The sequence below is a fragment of the Pundamilia nyererei genome, unplaced genomic scaffold, assembly GCF_000239375.1.
Source record: "Pundamilia nyererei isolate P.nyererei 1_Seehausen unplaced genomic scaffold, PunNye1.0 scaffold00002, whole genome shotgun sequence".
Taxonomy (NCBI): Eukaryota; Metazoa; Chordata; class Actinopteri; order Cichliformes; family Cichlidae; genus Pundamilia; species Pundamilia nyererei.
This window is the reverse complement of record NW_005187403.1, coordinates 4,327,042-4,340,848: the sequence shown is the minus strand read 5'-3', so window position 1 is coordinate 4,340,848 and position 13,807 is coordinate 4,327,042. Positions and strand designations below refer to the sequence as shown.

Below are 13,807 nucleotides of genomic sequence, written 5' to 3'. Positions count from 1 at the left end.
TATATATATATATGTGTGTATATATGTGTGTATATATATATATGTGTATATATATATATGTATATATATATATGTGTGTATATATATATATGTATATATATGTATATATATGCACACTTTTGTTCTTCTGCTGTTAATAGACATGCTTTACAACTCGGTTGGTAAATACTTTTGCTGCAATATTTGTCTCGTAGCTCAAACAGAATTAAACTCTGCAAAAGAGAGACAGCAAGAGAGGAGATTGGCATATGTGGTGTAAAAACAGCTCAGCTCTGATGGTGCAGTCTGACCTAGTTAGAAACAAAAAAAAATTTAACTACCAAGTGTCCTAGCAGCCTGTTTGCTCCTCTGCCTGCTCACAGCTCCATCTCTTGAGTGCAGATGGGCATTTCAGGTTCACAGAATGCTCACCTGTCACCGCCGTATTAGATAACCACAGTGAAGCAGCTTTTTTTTTTCTCTTTTACTTTAGTTGCTTACAATTACTTGCAAACTGCTAGACTGACATGAGCAGTGCGGTGCACGCTGATGCAATGAAATGCACCATATTAACGTAATGAACTGTAAATATTGAAGTGCAAGGGAGACGCTGAGACTCCATCAGAAACTGTTTTCGGAGTGCTCTTACTGTAAAGCTGGATTGCGTCTGATTCAAGCTGTCGGCTTTCCGTTGTCCGCTCCCCACACTCGGACTGAAATCGTGTTTTTTGTATTGGAAAACAAAAAAGAAAAGCTGTATAGTTTTCGATTGCTTTGCCTTTGTTTGCAATTCCGTTGCACTGTGCTGCATTGCAAAAAAAAAAATTTTTTTATCATCATACTCGGCGTTATTTTCTAAGGCTAAGTGTTTATATCTGGTTTGGGGAAAGCAGATGATATATTAGCCACCCAGCACTTAATTTTGATTGAACTGTTTGCAATTTGAGCTATCAATCTGGTTCTCATCCTCACTCAGCTGCTACCTTTGAAAAAGATTTGTTCAAAGTGCATCTGTCTCAATCTGGGGGAAAAATAGCTCATTTGATCATTCAGATTGGAGTCTTGAGGAAGAGGGTGGTGGCGGTTAAATGTTGGCGTTGGCGGCAGGAGCTTAAATCAGCATGTTAGAGGTGCAGCTAATTGGTCTGATAAAAAAAGCATAGTGATTGGTTTGTGTGTGGGAAGAGAGAGGAGTGGTAGCTTTAGGCTTACCTAATTGGATTAAGCGAACCAGAAAGGAGTTGCCGTGTAGATTTTCAGCTGATAGGATAATAGAGCGAGGCGGTAAAATATACGAATGGACAGGAGCCCAGAGGCACCGCTAAGAGGAAGTTATAAACGCAGAAGCCTTCCTAATAAAGGCCTCATTAAGATCAGTTAAGAAAAAAGATTGATCTTCAAAAGCGCCCGTACTGTCATGGAATTACAATTACTCTGCCACAGTTATATAAAACATTTTTACATAGTTTAAATCAGCAGGAATTTGATGAATAATTATCACCGATCAGCTTCTTTTTGGAGGAAGTGGGAATGCATAAAAATGTTTCTGCATAAGACAATGCATGAAAACATGTTTTCTGTAGAGCTGTATGAATTGATCCAAAGATTTTAATAGCATCAATACCAAAGGTAGTATTGTTATTGAATCGATATTAATGTGATGAGCGATCAATATTGTTTCAGTCCTCTAGGTTCAGTATGTAGCCCACTGAATTGTGTTCAATTCTCCTTTGGAAATGAAAACGCATACCACAAATATGCACTATGAAAAATGTCTGAACCTTTTTGGGTTGACCGCCATGTTTGTTTTATTTATAGCCTACAGCACATTAAAACAACAGAAGTTGACCTTAAGTGCTTTAGAGACAGAGGCAGGTTTACGTTCCAGTTCACCAACAAAGTTTCAGAATACGCAAAAAGGTGTAAAAATCACAGTGATTTAGTGGTCAGTAAAATGTGGAACTTAATGATGATTCATCTCATGAATCGTGATCGCTCTCCCTTACATGCGCTGTCTTTACAGCTTAAAACCATCAGCATCGGTTTTAGTATCGGCAGTAATGGCCATGTATTTCGTTGGTATCCGAAGGATACCAAAATTTGCAGCACAGCACCAGTTAACTGCTATGCATGCAGTTTCATCATGACCCCCCTCCTGCAGCATCGCTGGATTGGATTGCTCTCACTGTAAGAAAGAGCAATTAATCCACAAACAACAGCTGGCTACGCTAAATTATAATTTAATTTTAATTACAACTGTTTACATTTAAGTGTGGCGAAGAACCCGTTGTCGTTGTTTTTGTTTATCTACGGTATTTGTTTAGTTTTTTTACCAAGTGTATTTACCATGTATGCACTTATTCAGAAAAGTAGACAGAATCTCTGCCATAGGAAGGTCCCAACATTTGCAGATTTAAACTAACTTGGAGTTTCATTTGAATTGTTTTTATCTTGTAAGTTGAAAGATCTTGTTAGCTAGTGTCTTGAAAGCGGTCATGGGGTGCTGAGATACTGAGTGATTTTAAAGCCAACAGTGTGCCTCCAGTGCTTTTGTTTAGAAAGGGTGTGGAGCTGGAACTGTATCTTACTTCACACCCTATTGTGCAGTAATATGCTTTATAAATGTGTGTGTGTGTGTGTGTGTGTGTGTGTGTATGTCTCATGTGTCTGGGAGTATAAGGGGTAAGGGTGATGTCATATTTGATGACATCATTGCAGACGTGCGGGGAGTGCAGATTAGTGGCCGTTGCTCTTTCTGAACCAGCTCTCCACAGCTGCCCTTCCTTATCACTACGCCCGTCCAGCCCTTTATTCCCTCGTGCCAGCTCTGCCAAAGTGTAAGCTCTAGAAATAGCAAACCCCCACACACACACCTCCTCTCCTCTTGCAGTCTTACCATTCCAGGCTTAAATTGAGCATGGCAAAACCATCCTGCCCACTTTCCAACCTCACTACTACCAACCCTTTGGCTGGCCCCCATCAGTCAAGTCACTTTGCCAAAGCTGAGCTTCAGCCACATATGTACAGTGTTTATCTGTCTGAGTTCCAGTACTGAGTCCAGGTCTTCCAGCTGATCTGACTTCACTGTAGGCACTCTGGAGCTGGTTGGCACCACACACATTTCTCACTCCTCTCGGTCCCAGCAACACCGGGTGGGGGGGTCAACAGCAGTGGCTTAAAGAGAAAGGGGCACACCTCGCACAAGAGTTGACAGGACAAAGAGCACACATACAAACTCCCCCTGGAGCCACACAGGGGGTAGGGCAAAGCTAGGCTGAACTACACACACATGTGATCCACACCCACGCATACAGGCACTCACACATCGCACGCAGGCTCCTCCCTGTGCAAGGAGACAGAGACGGGAGGCGCAGTCAATCACTGACAGAGGAGAGAGGGGGTTAAGCGGGAGTTGCTGAGAGGGGGGAGGGACAGGCAGAAGAGGAGAGGGGGGAGAAATCTTCATCACTCCGAAATCCGAGTCAAGTGTCCGGGCGCCTTTAAATTCGTTCATGCGGAGTGAAAGAAATAAACAGAAAAGGAAGAGGGAGTGCGTCCCATTTCAGAGACAACACAGGAAGTAGGACATGCTCTGTGCAGGGTGAGGAGGGAGAGAGGGTGGGAGAAAGGCAGGAGGAGAGAGAGAGACCATTGTAGCGCTCATTCCCCACCCCTCGCCTTAAAGCAGCAGCGAGAGGAAAGCGAGATGTAGTCAGGGGAGAGAAGGAGGGAAGAAGAAAACCCACAAGTAAGGAAGAGGAGAGGCAGGCGACGGTCCGCATCGGGGGGGGGGGAGAAAAAAATGGAGCTCTGAAATCGCCTTTACCCTCATCTATCTCTGCCTCTCTCTCTCTCCTTTTTTTTTTCTCCTCTCTTGTTCTGACTCAACCTCGGTTTCTCTCTCTCTCAATGCCTGCCTTCGATTGCTCTGTGAGATTCTAACAATGCCGGGTGAGTGTTATACTGCTTTTCTTTCTTTCTCTTTCTCTCTCTCCTTTTATTTGAAACATGTCACTCGCCACCCTTTTTGCACGTCGGTTTACGAACTGTGAGATTATTTTGCTTGGTGTGAATGTGCGGCGGCGAATAAGGAAAAGTGGTGGACTCTGGTCTTTTGGATGGAGATGCTTCATTAAAGACTGTTTATGCTCTTCTGCCTCTCGGTGCTCCAGCTGTGCTGTTCTCTTACTTCTTTCCTTTCCTGTAGCGGTGATAATGCAAGAGAGGGTGCTTATGATCACACACACAGACAGACAGGCACACACACATGCACCCTGCGCACTTTCAGGACTCAGTCATTATTATGTAATTGGATTTTAACTCCCAATTCAAAGTAGTGCATTTGTTATGCGTGAGATCATGTCGAACCCCAGACATGATCATGAGAAGATGTTCTTTTTTTGCTTTGTTTTTTTGTGGCAGTTGTTTGGGAGTGCTTTCCACATCCTAATTGTGGTACCATCACACAAAGCCGGCCTGTGTGACAGAGGGCAGCCAGCTAACGCGAATCAGATGACTGGGCCACGATGTGAGGTCAGCCTGCCAGTTTTGGCCGGCAGCTCTCAGTCCAAGTCCCATGCTGGAGGCAATTAGCAGTCGGAGAGGTGTGTGACAGGAGAGTCTGCGAATTCCACAGAGCAAAAGCTTCTTTTTTTCCCCTGTGTTGTTGCAACATTGCAATGGCCGTGCAAGTGGTTGGCAATCACTTCATCTAAGGCTTGATAACATGTCATAAAATGTGATTCAGGCACTACAAGTTATTGTGCTTGCTATCTCAGATTTGTTTACAGTTAGGATGATATGTTTGATTCTTCCATAAATGCGTAATCCAGTTGATGCACCAAACATAGCTTTGAATCAAAGTATGGTTTAATCCAGTTTGCCGAGTGGGTTATTCTATAAGTGTATCATGAGAACAGATAAAATCCTCAAGCCGCCTGTAATTGTTCCACACACCCAAACTTCCCTGCCACATTATACAAGAAGAGCTACGTTAAAGAGCTTCTGGTGGGGAGCAGGAAGCAGCTCATCATTTATTCTCCTCCTCCGAGATTGCTCCTTAGGAGAAAGCCACCCACCCGGTTCAGAAAACACGCAAATTGATGGCCGATGATTAGTTTGCTTGTTTACTGTGGTGTGCAGATACGCTTCAGCGTGAGAGCTCAGCTGGTGGCTCTTGTTGATTGTCGCCTGCTCTCGAGCGCTCCGGAGCAAAGCCGAGCTTGACTTCTACATATTGTGCGGGACAGTCAATGTTTGTATGCAGTAACAGTAGGATCCTCCTTTTAAATGTTTTTTTCCCTCCTAGCCTGAGGTGCTGTATCTGCTTCCATACATGCGCAAATGTTTCTGCGCATATGATTGCCCGTTCGCTTACTGCCTTCAGACGCAAGTTCGGAGTCGTATGAGGGATGGAAGTGTGAGAAAATCAGATTTTATTTTTACAGCTTTAAATGTTTAATTAGAGCAAAAAGGAAGCGATTGACAAATATGACATGCTGATAATTAGGGGGAAAATACAACAGAGGGAAAATGGAGGAAGAAAATAGAATGACTGAAATGACAAAACATAGAAGGAGAGACACTGAGCAATTGTTTATGCCCCGGTATTTTGCACACTAGTTAATTCTGGGTGACTAAACCTCTTATGCAATGTTCATTCACCTGCCAGACTGTTGCTCTTAAAATTTTCTCCTGGACTGAATAAAAATAGGATCAAAATAATTCAAGGGGGAGTAACTGCTAACATCCAGATGCAGCAGTTACTACCCCCTCAATTATGATACATGTATAAAATGTCTGTGATTGAAACGTCTTTCCAGTTTCAGTATCTTTCCATTTTTGCTTCCTGTCTCTTTATATAGTTTTCAAAGCGCTCTGTCGCTGTGTAAGCACTCTATCATAGTGCAGATTGTCTTTGTGATGTCCATTGATTCACTAAGAGCTGATGAAGTGGAGCAGAGCATTCGATCAGACACATGTATGGTGGGGGGGCGGGCAGGAATATAGCGCTACAACCTGGGGCTACTGCTCGAATGGGAGCAGGGTCAAGAGGTTTGGACCACCGCTGGTTTAGAAATGGGGGAGGGAAACGCATTTGGTCACCGACATGGTAGGGGCAGGTGTTTGTTCACACTGTCCATAAATGTAAATAGTAATCTTAGTGTTTCAGTGTGTAACATTACTTTCCACAAAGCCTCAAATCTCCAGATTTGAGTTCTTTTTATCTTTTTCTGAAATTTGAAAAATGAGTTTGGTTATTAAAGAGCATTTCAAAAATGTATATCAACAAAGCTGTTTGGGATTTTAGTATACACCGATCAGACATAACAAAGTGACTCTTGACAGGTGAAGTGAATAACACTGATCATCTTTTCATCATGGAAACTGTTACTGGGTGGGATATTTTAGGGAACCTGTAAACATTTTGCGCTCAGAGTTGTGTTAGAAGCAGGAAAAAAAGGGGCGAGCATAAGGATTTGAGCGAGTCTGACGAGGTCCAAATTGTGATGGCTACTGTAGATGACGGGGTCAGAACATCTCCACTGAAGCTCGTGTGGGGAAGGAACAGTGGTGAACCACTAACAGGGTCATGGGCGGCTTAGGCTCACTGATGCACGTGGGTAGCGAAGGCTTGTCTGTGCAGCCCGATACAAGAGACGAGCTACTGTAGCTCAGATTGCTGAAAAGGTTCATTCTGGTTCTTATAGAAAGGTGTCAGAATACAGAGTACAGTTTGTTGTGTATGAGGCTGCTTCGTCGCACACCAGTCAGGGTGCCCATGCCAACCTCTGTCCACGTTGAGACACGACTCCATCGTCCTTTTGTCCACTTTATTAGCTTCAGTTCAGTTGTGGAGCTTACACTGTTGACTTGGCCAAAGATCCATGGTGGCCCATCCTCGACTTACAGGAGTTGGATCTGTTGCTAACATCTTGGTGCCAGATACCACAGCACACCTTCAGGGGTCTAGTGGAGTCCATGTATCGATGGGTCAGCGCTGTTTTGGCAGCAAAAGGGGAACCAACACAGTATTAGACAGGTGGTCATAACAACTGTTATGAGTACAGCTTTCCTAAAGTGTCTAGAACTGGCATCTAAACAGCGTAAAGTGCATCCATTTTTAAAAAAAATATAAAGTACATAGCATTTAGCCTTGTTTTAGTCAAAGTGATTAATCTGAAAAGGATCTGGGGCTTAAAAATAAGAGAGACGATGTGGCCTTGCAAAAAACCCCAACAAAACTGTCCCATTTCAGACGGCTTGTTCGTTCAGTGAGTTAAATGCGTTGTCACTCCTGGTGCACATCAGCAAATGGGAGGCTGGTGTATTGCTCCAGTCAGTGCTCACCGCTGTGAATGAAAGATGGCAGACTGGGGTGAATGAAAGGCGTTCGGCAACATTATTCTGCATCTCCTCGACTTTGCCTGGGAGGAGATGAAAGAGGAACATATGCTCGTGATGAGGCAATGTTGCGCGTTGTCAATAATTCAATCACTCATGCGCTCTCGTGCCCCGAAGGCCACAGTGCAAAGTCAATAGGAACAACGGGAGAGGAGAGCTCTCAAGCATCAGACCTACAGGTTTCTTTCTGTGCGTCTGCTCTCAGGCTTTTTTTTTTTTTTTAAATCTATGTCTTTATGTATTTCTTCTACCCAAACAAACACACTGCCGCTGATGTTAATGCTGCGTCTCGGTTCTGTTTGTGCGTCTGTTTCTCAGCAGTAAGCTGCTTTGCAGAAATGAAATGGAAGGCAAGCTGTACACGGGGAAATGAATAAAGAAGCCAAGGCTGGGAATTGTAATACCACCTTGTACCTTTTCCTTTCTCTTCCTGTGCCTATGTCTGCAGGAGAGGGAGAAACGGTCTTTGAATTACCTTCATGTCTTAACAGCGCTTTAGCCAAAACTGACAAAAACACATTGATTTTTGTTCCCCTCTGACTACATTTGGACATTGACATCACAGTGACGAGGGATTTACACGCACTCCCGAAACACACAGAGGGTATGTGGTGCGCTTATTAACTGTTGTTGACTCTAGAATAGGGAGTGGATGATGCAGATAAAACCTCCAGATAGGGTTTAGTGTTTAGATAAGACTAATATTTATCTTGCTAGTGTATGTTGTGAAGCCAAAGGGAAATACAGTATGTGCATGACTTCACGCAGCCATTGGTGTTATTAGTCAGCAGTTATTAGTGTTATTATGCCCTGTGTCTGTACATACTAACAGTTTTAGTACTGTGTGTCTGAAAATACTGTCTGATATTTGGGTGGGGTGTGTGGCGGTGATGGTGGGAGGGACCTACAGTTTTATTCTTTCAGGAAATTACTTGAATTTAAGACTCGGGGGGGGGCAAGACAATGCAATCTTTTATTTGACTAATTGATTTGTCAAGGTTCTTTATGACATGATGCAAAAATCTTCTAAATCCAATTTATCTAAATCTAATATTGGTATTTAGTTGTCGTGATCTCCATTAGGCCTGCAGCACAGCTAATCTTTTTTCCTCCCACTTTTAAAAATACACAGACATATCAAAACAAGACATGCAAATCTGAGCATTTGAAGGCAAATAATCCAGTTTGCAATGTAATTTTATTTTTGTTGTAAGGTAAAGACCCTACAACAATACAGAGAAAACCCCAACTGTTAGAGGGCCCCCCTGCTGTATGAGCAAGCACTTGGCGATATTGGGAAGGAAAAAAAAACATTTTTAACAGGGGGGAACAGAACAAGGCTAAGGGAGGGGCAGCTGTCTGCTGTGAGGAGATGGGGGTAAGAGGAAGGAGAGAGGAAAAAAAGACACACTGTCAAAGGGAGCCAGAGATTAATAATAACTAATGATTAATTGCAGAGTGTGTCTGAACACATAGAAAGTGAAAAGAGGTGGAGAAGAAAGACTCAGTGCATCATGGGAAGCCCAGAGCAACCTAGGACTATTGTAGAAGTAATGAATGTGTGAAAGGAAAGCTTTTAATTTATTTCTTACAAATAGACAGGGTGTCTGCCTCTCTAATCCAAACTGGGAGCTGGTTCCACAGACGAGGGATCTGAAAGCTGAAGCTCTGCCTCCCATTCTACTTTTAAATACTCTAGAAACCACAAGTAAGCCTGCAGTCTCAGAGTGATGTGCTCTATTGGAGCGATGTAGCATTATGAAGTCTTTAAGAGCTTGCATGTGAGGAGACGGGTTTTAAATTTGATTCTGGATTTGACTGGGAGCCAGTATAGAGAAGCCAATATGGGAGAAATATGCTGTCTTTCTAGTCCCATTTCAGTCCCACATATTAAAATATTGAAGTAAAACATCAATGACTCTTTCAACTAATTGAATTACACTGTGTTCTGCACCTCTCCTTGGCCTCCTATCTTGTTAGTCCATCCATCTTTTTCTTTTCATCTGCACTCATCTTTCCTGCTCCCTATCTTTCAAGATGTCTCCAGATTTCTCCATCCACCTCTGTCTCTCCACCATGCAGACTTGTGGAAGCTTGCCTGGAATGTACTGTATCCACAGACTATTTTTACTCTTCTTCTTCTCCTTCTTCTCTCCCCCCCTCTGTATTTACCTCTGTGCATGCAGGTGTTCCTCCTCTAAGCAGGTCAGTGGTTAGTGGGGGAAGAAAAGCACCAAAGAGGCGAGGCTTCTCAGGGAATACCTGCAAAGCAGGCAGCTAGCCAACACAGCCCTGCCTTCACTTGTGATCTCATCCCTTTGCATTGTTGGTCGCTGCAGTCGGCTCCTGACCTTGCACATATCCGCCACATGCTCGCTGGCACGAGTCTACGTGGATTTTTCCTTGCAAAACGGCATCGGACAGACAGATGCAAATACGCCTTCTCTGTACATCGTAATTCAATTATAAATATTCAGAATGCTAAAAAAACCCAAAAACCTGTGCAGTCAGATGACTCACCGAATACAGAGGATCATTGTTCAGAATGTTTTCCCCTCCAATGAATAATGAAGATTCATTAGAATTTTCTGGATCCGTCCTTCTCGTACTACTGTGATTACAAATGAGCTTCAATGGGTACAACTTCCTTTTCCTTGTCCCACATTTTATTATTTATTTATATCTCCAAACAAACCAATAAGGTATGATATTATCGCGGCCTAGACCAGAGGAATGAGGAAATCCCCCGAGTGTTTAGTCTCCCAGCTTTGCCCCGGCTTTGTAAGTTAACCTTTACCCGGCCGCTCTCCAAAACACCAAGGCATGCAAGTGTGTTTACTCTAGATAAGAGCAAACAACTCCAAATCATTACATGAAGGGGGGGACAAGTACGTTCAACCTAGGCCAGTTTCACCTTTCAAATGTTGTTTAAACTGTTTGAAAGCTGAGCAATCGGTGCAGCTAGAATGGGCTTTCTGCTGTTCAGTTCACAGCGAATTGAGCCAAACAGTAGGTGATTGCTACCAGCTCCTTTGTCGTCCTCGCTTGACTGTTGGAATGATTGAGGTATAATATTCCCCAGTCATTCAGAATCATTCCAACTCATTTAAACTAGTGTATGCCAAAGTTTTCAAATTATTGTTTTGGTAGAAATGACAGACATTTCTGTGTTTTCTTGTTCTGTTTTGTAACTTGGGCATCAGTTTGAATTGAGGTGTTTTTTGACAGCCTGTCTCAGCAGCCATGTCTTCCGTCACCAGGTCACCAACTATGTGGAAAATGGGAGGGGGAGTGGAAGCAAAAAAACAAGCGACACATCTGGCAGCGTGTCCATTTCCTAAACTTGGTTGGCCTCATTTTCTTCTTCTTGTCTCACTCTCTGTTCTTTTTTTTTGTGTGGTCCTTCTTCTCTCATTCTTTTTTTTTTTCTTCTCCTTTTTCCTTGAGTCCTACTCGCTAGCCAAGGAACCAGGATTTTCCCACAGAACATGGTACTGAAGGCTGAGCCATTGTTTCCTGCTACAGGGAACGAGAGAGGGGGGTGGGTGGTGGTGGAGCTGGGGTGGGGGTTGACTTCCTGGCTGCCAGTACAGGGCCTATGTCAGTGTGAGAAAAAGCAGAGGAGACTGATCTGATGACTTTGAAAGTGTCTTGTGTCCCAGAGAACGAGTACAGCTAGATTAACTTCTTTTTTTTAAAGTTGGAACTAAATGACTTGTTGGTTTAACTTGGTGGTTAAAGGCAGCACCCATATATGAATACACAATCCTGGATAAGTTACAGTGACCTCAAAGCATTATATCAAAGCCCCTTGAACTTTTCATGCTGTTACTTGTGCTTTATTTTATGCCAGTGTAATTTCAAAGTGCAGTGTGGGCAGGCCTGTCCTAAATAACAGCGCTGTCTTTTTAAATGGGATGTGGAGATGGGTGTGTGTTAGTAGCAGCAGACATCCTTAGGGAGCGGTGTGGTGTAACTCAGAGGGCAGAGTCTCCAGCCACGTTCCCAGAGACTCAAAAATAGTCAAGGAAAACGCAGGGACGGTTCACTAGCGAGGAATGCAATCCAACATAGAGTTGTGCGTTTGGGGGAATCCGGCTCCGAGAGGTCCTGCTGGAGAATGTTTCATCTATTTAGTAAATCGTAAGTGTCACTTTTGTTTTAATGCTGTGTTCAGGGGAACGACTGCTGCTGTGGATAGCTACAGCACAGCTGCACTCTGTGGTTTCTGGAGACCTCTGTTGTTGCATCCGTCTCAAGGGTTCACTGTACAGTGTGGCTTCCGTTCAACTAGTTTTTAGTACATAAATGACAAAGTGTTTTCCTTATGAAATGATTTGTAAAAGGAAAAAGAAGGAGGAAAAGTGCAATACATCTGAACAGTCGGACAGGAAGGTGGCTAGAGGAAAAAAAGAGACAGGTTTAGACTTGGAGATGAAAACTATTCAATGCCAGAGGCAAATCTTGGCTTTAGATTGCAAATAAGATCTCTGTATTGACAGCACGCTCTGAAGTTCAGAGCCAATTATGTGTGAAAATAACTATCTAACTCTGATATGAATAAAAATGCAGCTATGAGGGGGGGGGGGGGGGGATGCTATATGCAGCGATCGTAAGCTACTTGTTGTTTTCCCATCTCAGTTTTGCCGTATTGTGTGGGAAGAAAAGTCTCTGCCCTTTTCTCCTCGTAAACTCCGGTGTTCGCCTGCTTCGTTGTCCAAAAGCCACTGGGGTGTTTGCATATTCAGGTCAAGAAGTGAAAAACACACTTCCTCATCTCCTCTGCTCATTTGCATGTTTTGTTTTGTTTTTTGTTTTGTTTTTTTTAATCCATGTTCCCTGAGCACTTAGCAGTTATGCAAGAGTTCAAGAGAGAAGCTTTGTTGCTTCTTACTAATTTGTGTTTCTTTCTCAGCGTAAAATGCTCACACGTGAATCCAGCACATGAGCACAGATGCTCACACTGTTTCCGTGACCTTGGCATACCTTAGGTATTCTCAGCCTGAGTCATACCCGCTAGTATGTGACAGTCGTGATCCTAATAGTCTATTAATGTCACTGTGGAGGTTTGTTGTTAGAGCCTATATGTTGAACTTCCCCAGGTGATAAGATTAAATAAAAAAAATCAATAATGGCTAATGAACAAAAAAAAATGGGTGATGTTTAATGGAAAGTGTGTTTGTCTGTCTGATGATAAACTTTAAAACAATCCAGTTGTATTTGTATAGCGTGTGTAACAGTTGCCTCAAGGTGCTTTTTATTGATTTAACTGACATTCAGTTGTGGACTGAATTTAACCCCTGCTGGATTCACAATCCAATTTAAAACCTTCTTCTCACATACACGCTCTTTAATAATCAAGCCCCAACTTAAATACCTTATAGTGCCAACAGGGCACTTCTTTCTCAGACTGCAGGCTTATTTGTGGTTCCTAGGCTATTTAAAAGTAGAATGGGAGGCAGGGTTTCAGCTTTGAGGCGCCTCTTCTGTGGAACCGCCTCCCAGTTTGGATCCAGAGACCGGATCTCTCAGCGTGACCTTGGTCTTGTCTAATTTCCATCACTCCCAACCGCTCACACCACATGGCTGCCCCTCCCTGAGCCTGGTTTTGCTGAAGGTTTCTTCCTGTTAAAAAGGGGTTTTTCCTTTCCACTGTCGCCAAGTTCTTGCTCACAGGGGCTCGTCCTGTTGTTCAGGATTTTCTTTCTATGATTCATATTGTATGGGGAAAAATAAGACACTGATAACACCTTATTGATCATAATAAATCATTAGGATATTTTTTCCCCTTCTTTTCATCACATGAAGTGCATTGATGCGGTGCTCATAATTCATTGGTGGTCAATACTGTGACCCTTGCCCTTTAGCTTTGATTTAAAGAGTCACCAATAAGTATAACCTTTGACCTTACTATAAAATCTCTTGGCTTGATTGCCTCACGCCTGATGTAATTATGAGTACAGCTATGGATCCACAGTCGGTTTCCCCGTCCTGAAGAAACTGTACAATATGTTTTGATAGACCCTTTTTCTGACCCTTTACTGACCTGGGTTAGAAAAATGAAACGTGTAAGAGGGATTTACCACATGCTATGACATCACCGCCAATGACAACCAAACAGTCCTCGCAGATCATCATTCAGTCATTCTGTATGCAGCCATTGTCTTTGCAGCCAGCTGTCCTGTTCTCTTTCGCTCAGCGCACCAGCTCCAAGCCAAAAGCTCGGCCCCCACACCAATTCAGCGCTTCAGCAGTCCTCATTGGCCTCCTGCTGCGAGTGTCCTGGCAGATGTTACACTGAATTACCTCCCAGTCTCGCAGGGAGACTGCACACTCACTGTAATCAAGCTGTGTGTGTGTGTGTGTGTGTGTGTGTGTGTGTGTGTGTGTGTGTGTGCACGAGTGTTACAAGACAGGCTCAGCG

At 43.3% G+C, this 13,807-nt stretch overlaps 1 protein-coding gene across 11 annotated transcripts in view; it reads left to right on the top strand.

Annotated features, from left to right (window-relative positions):
- The window catches only part of LOC102213025 (disabled homolog 2-interacting protein), a 167,230-nt gene that overhangs the window by 104,406 nt on the left and 49,017 nt on the right, over positions 1-13,807 (top strand). The window contains exon 1 of one of the 11 annotated variants that reach the window (XM_005720215.1): positions 3,467-3,727. The exons of 8 other annotated variants lie outside the window; for them this stretch is intronic. Coding sequence is in view for 1 of the 3 variants with exons in the window: in XM_005720213.1 (XP_005720270.1) it covers positions 11,504-11,526 (23 nt within the window). In the remaining 2 variants the exon portion in view is untranslated. Of the gene's footprint in view, positions 1-3,466; positions 3,931-11,351; positions 11,527-13,807 lie in introns of those variants that run through there. 2 more of the 11 variants (XM_005720214.2, XM_005720213.1) reach the window with 2 other exon arrangements.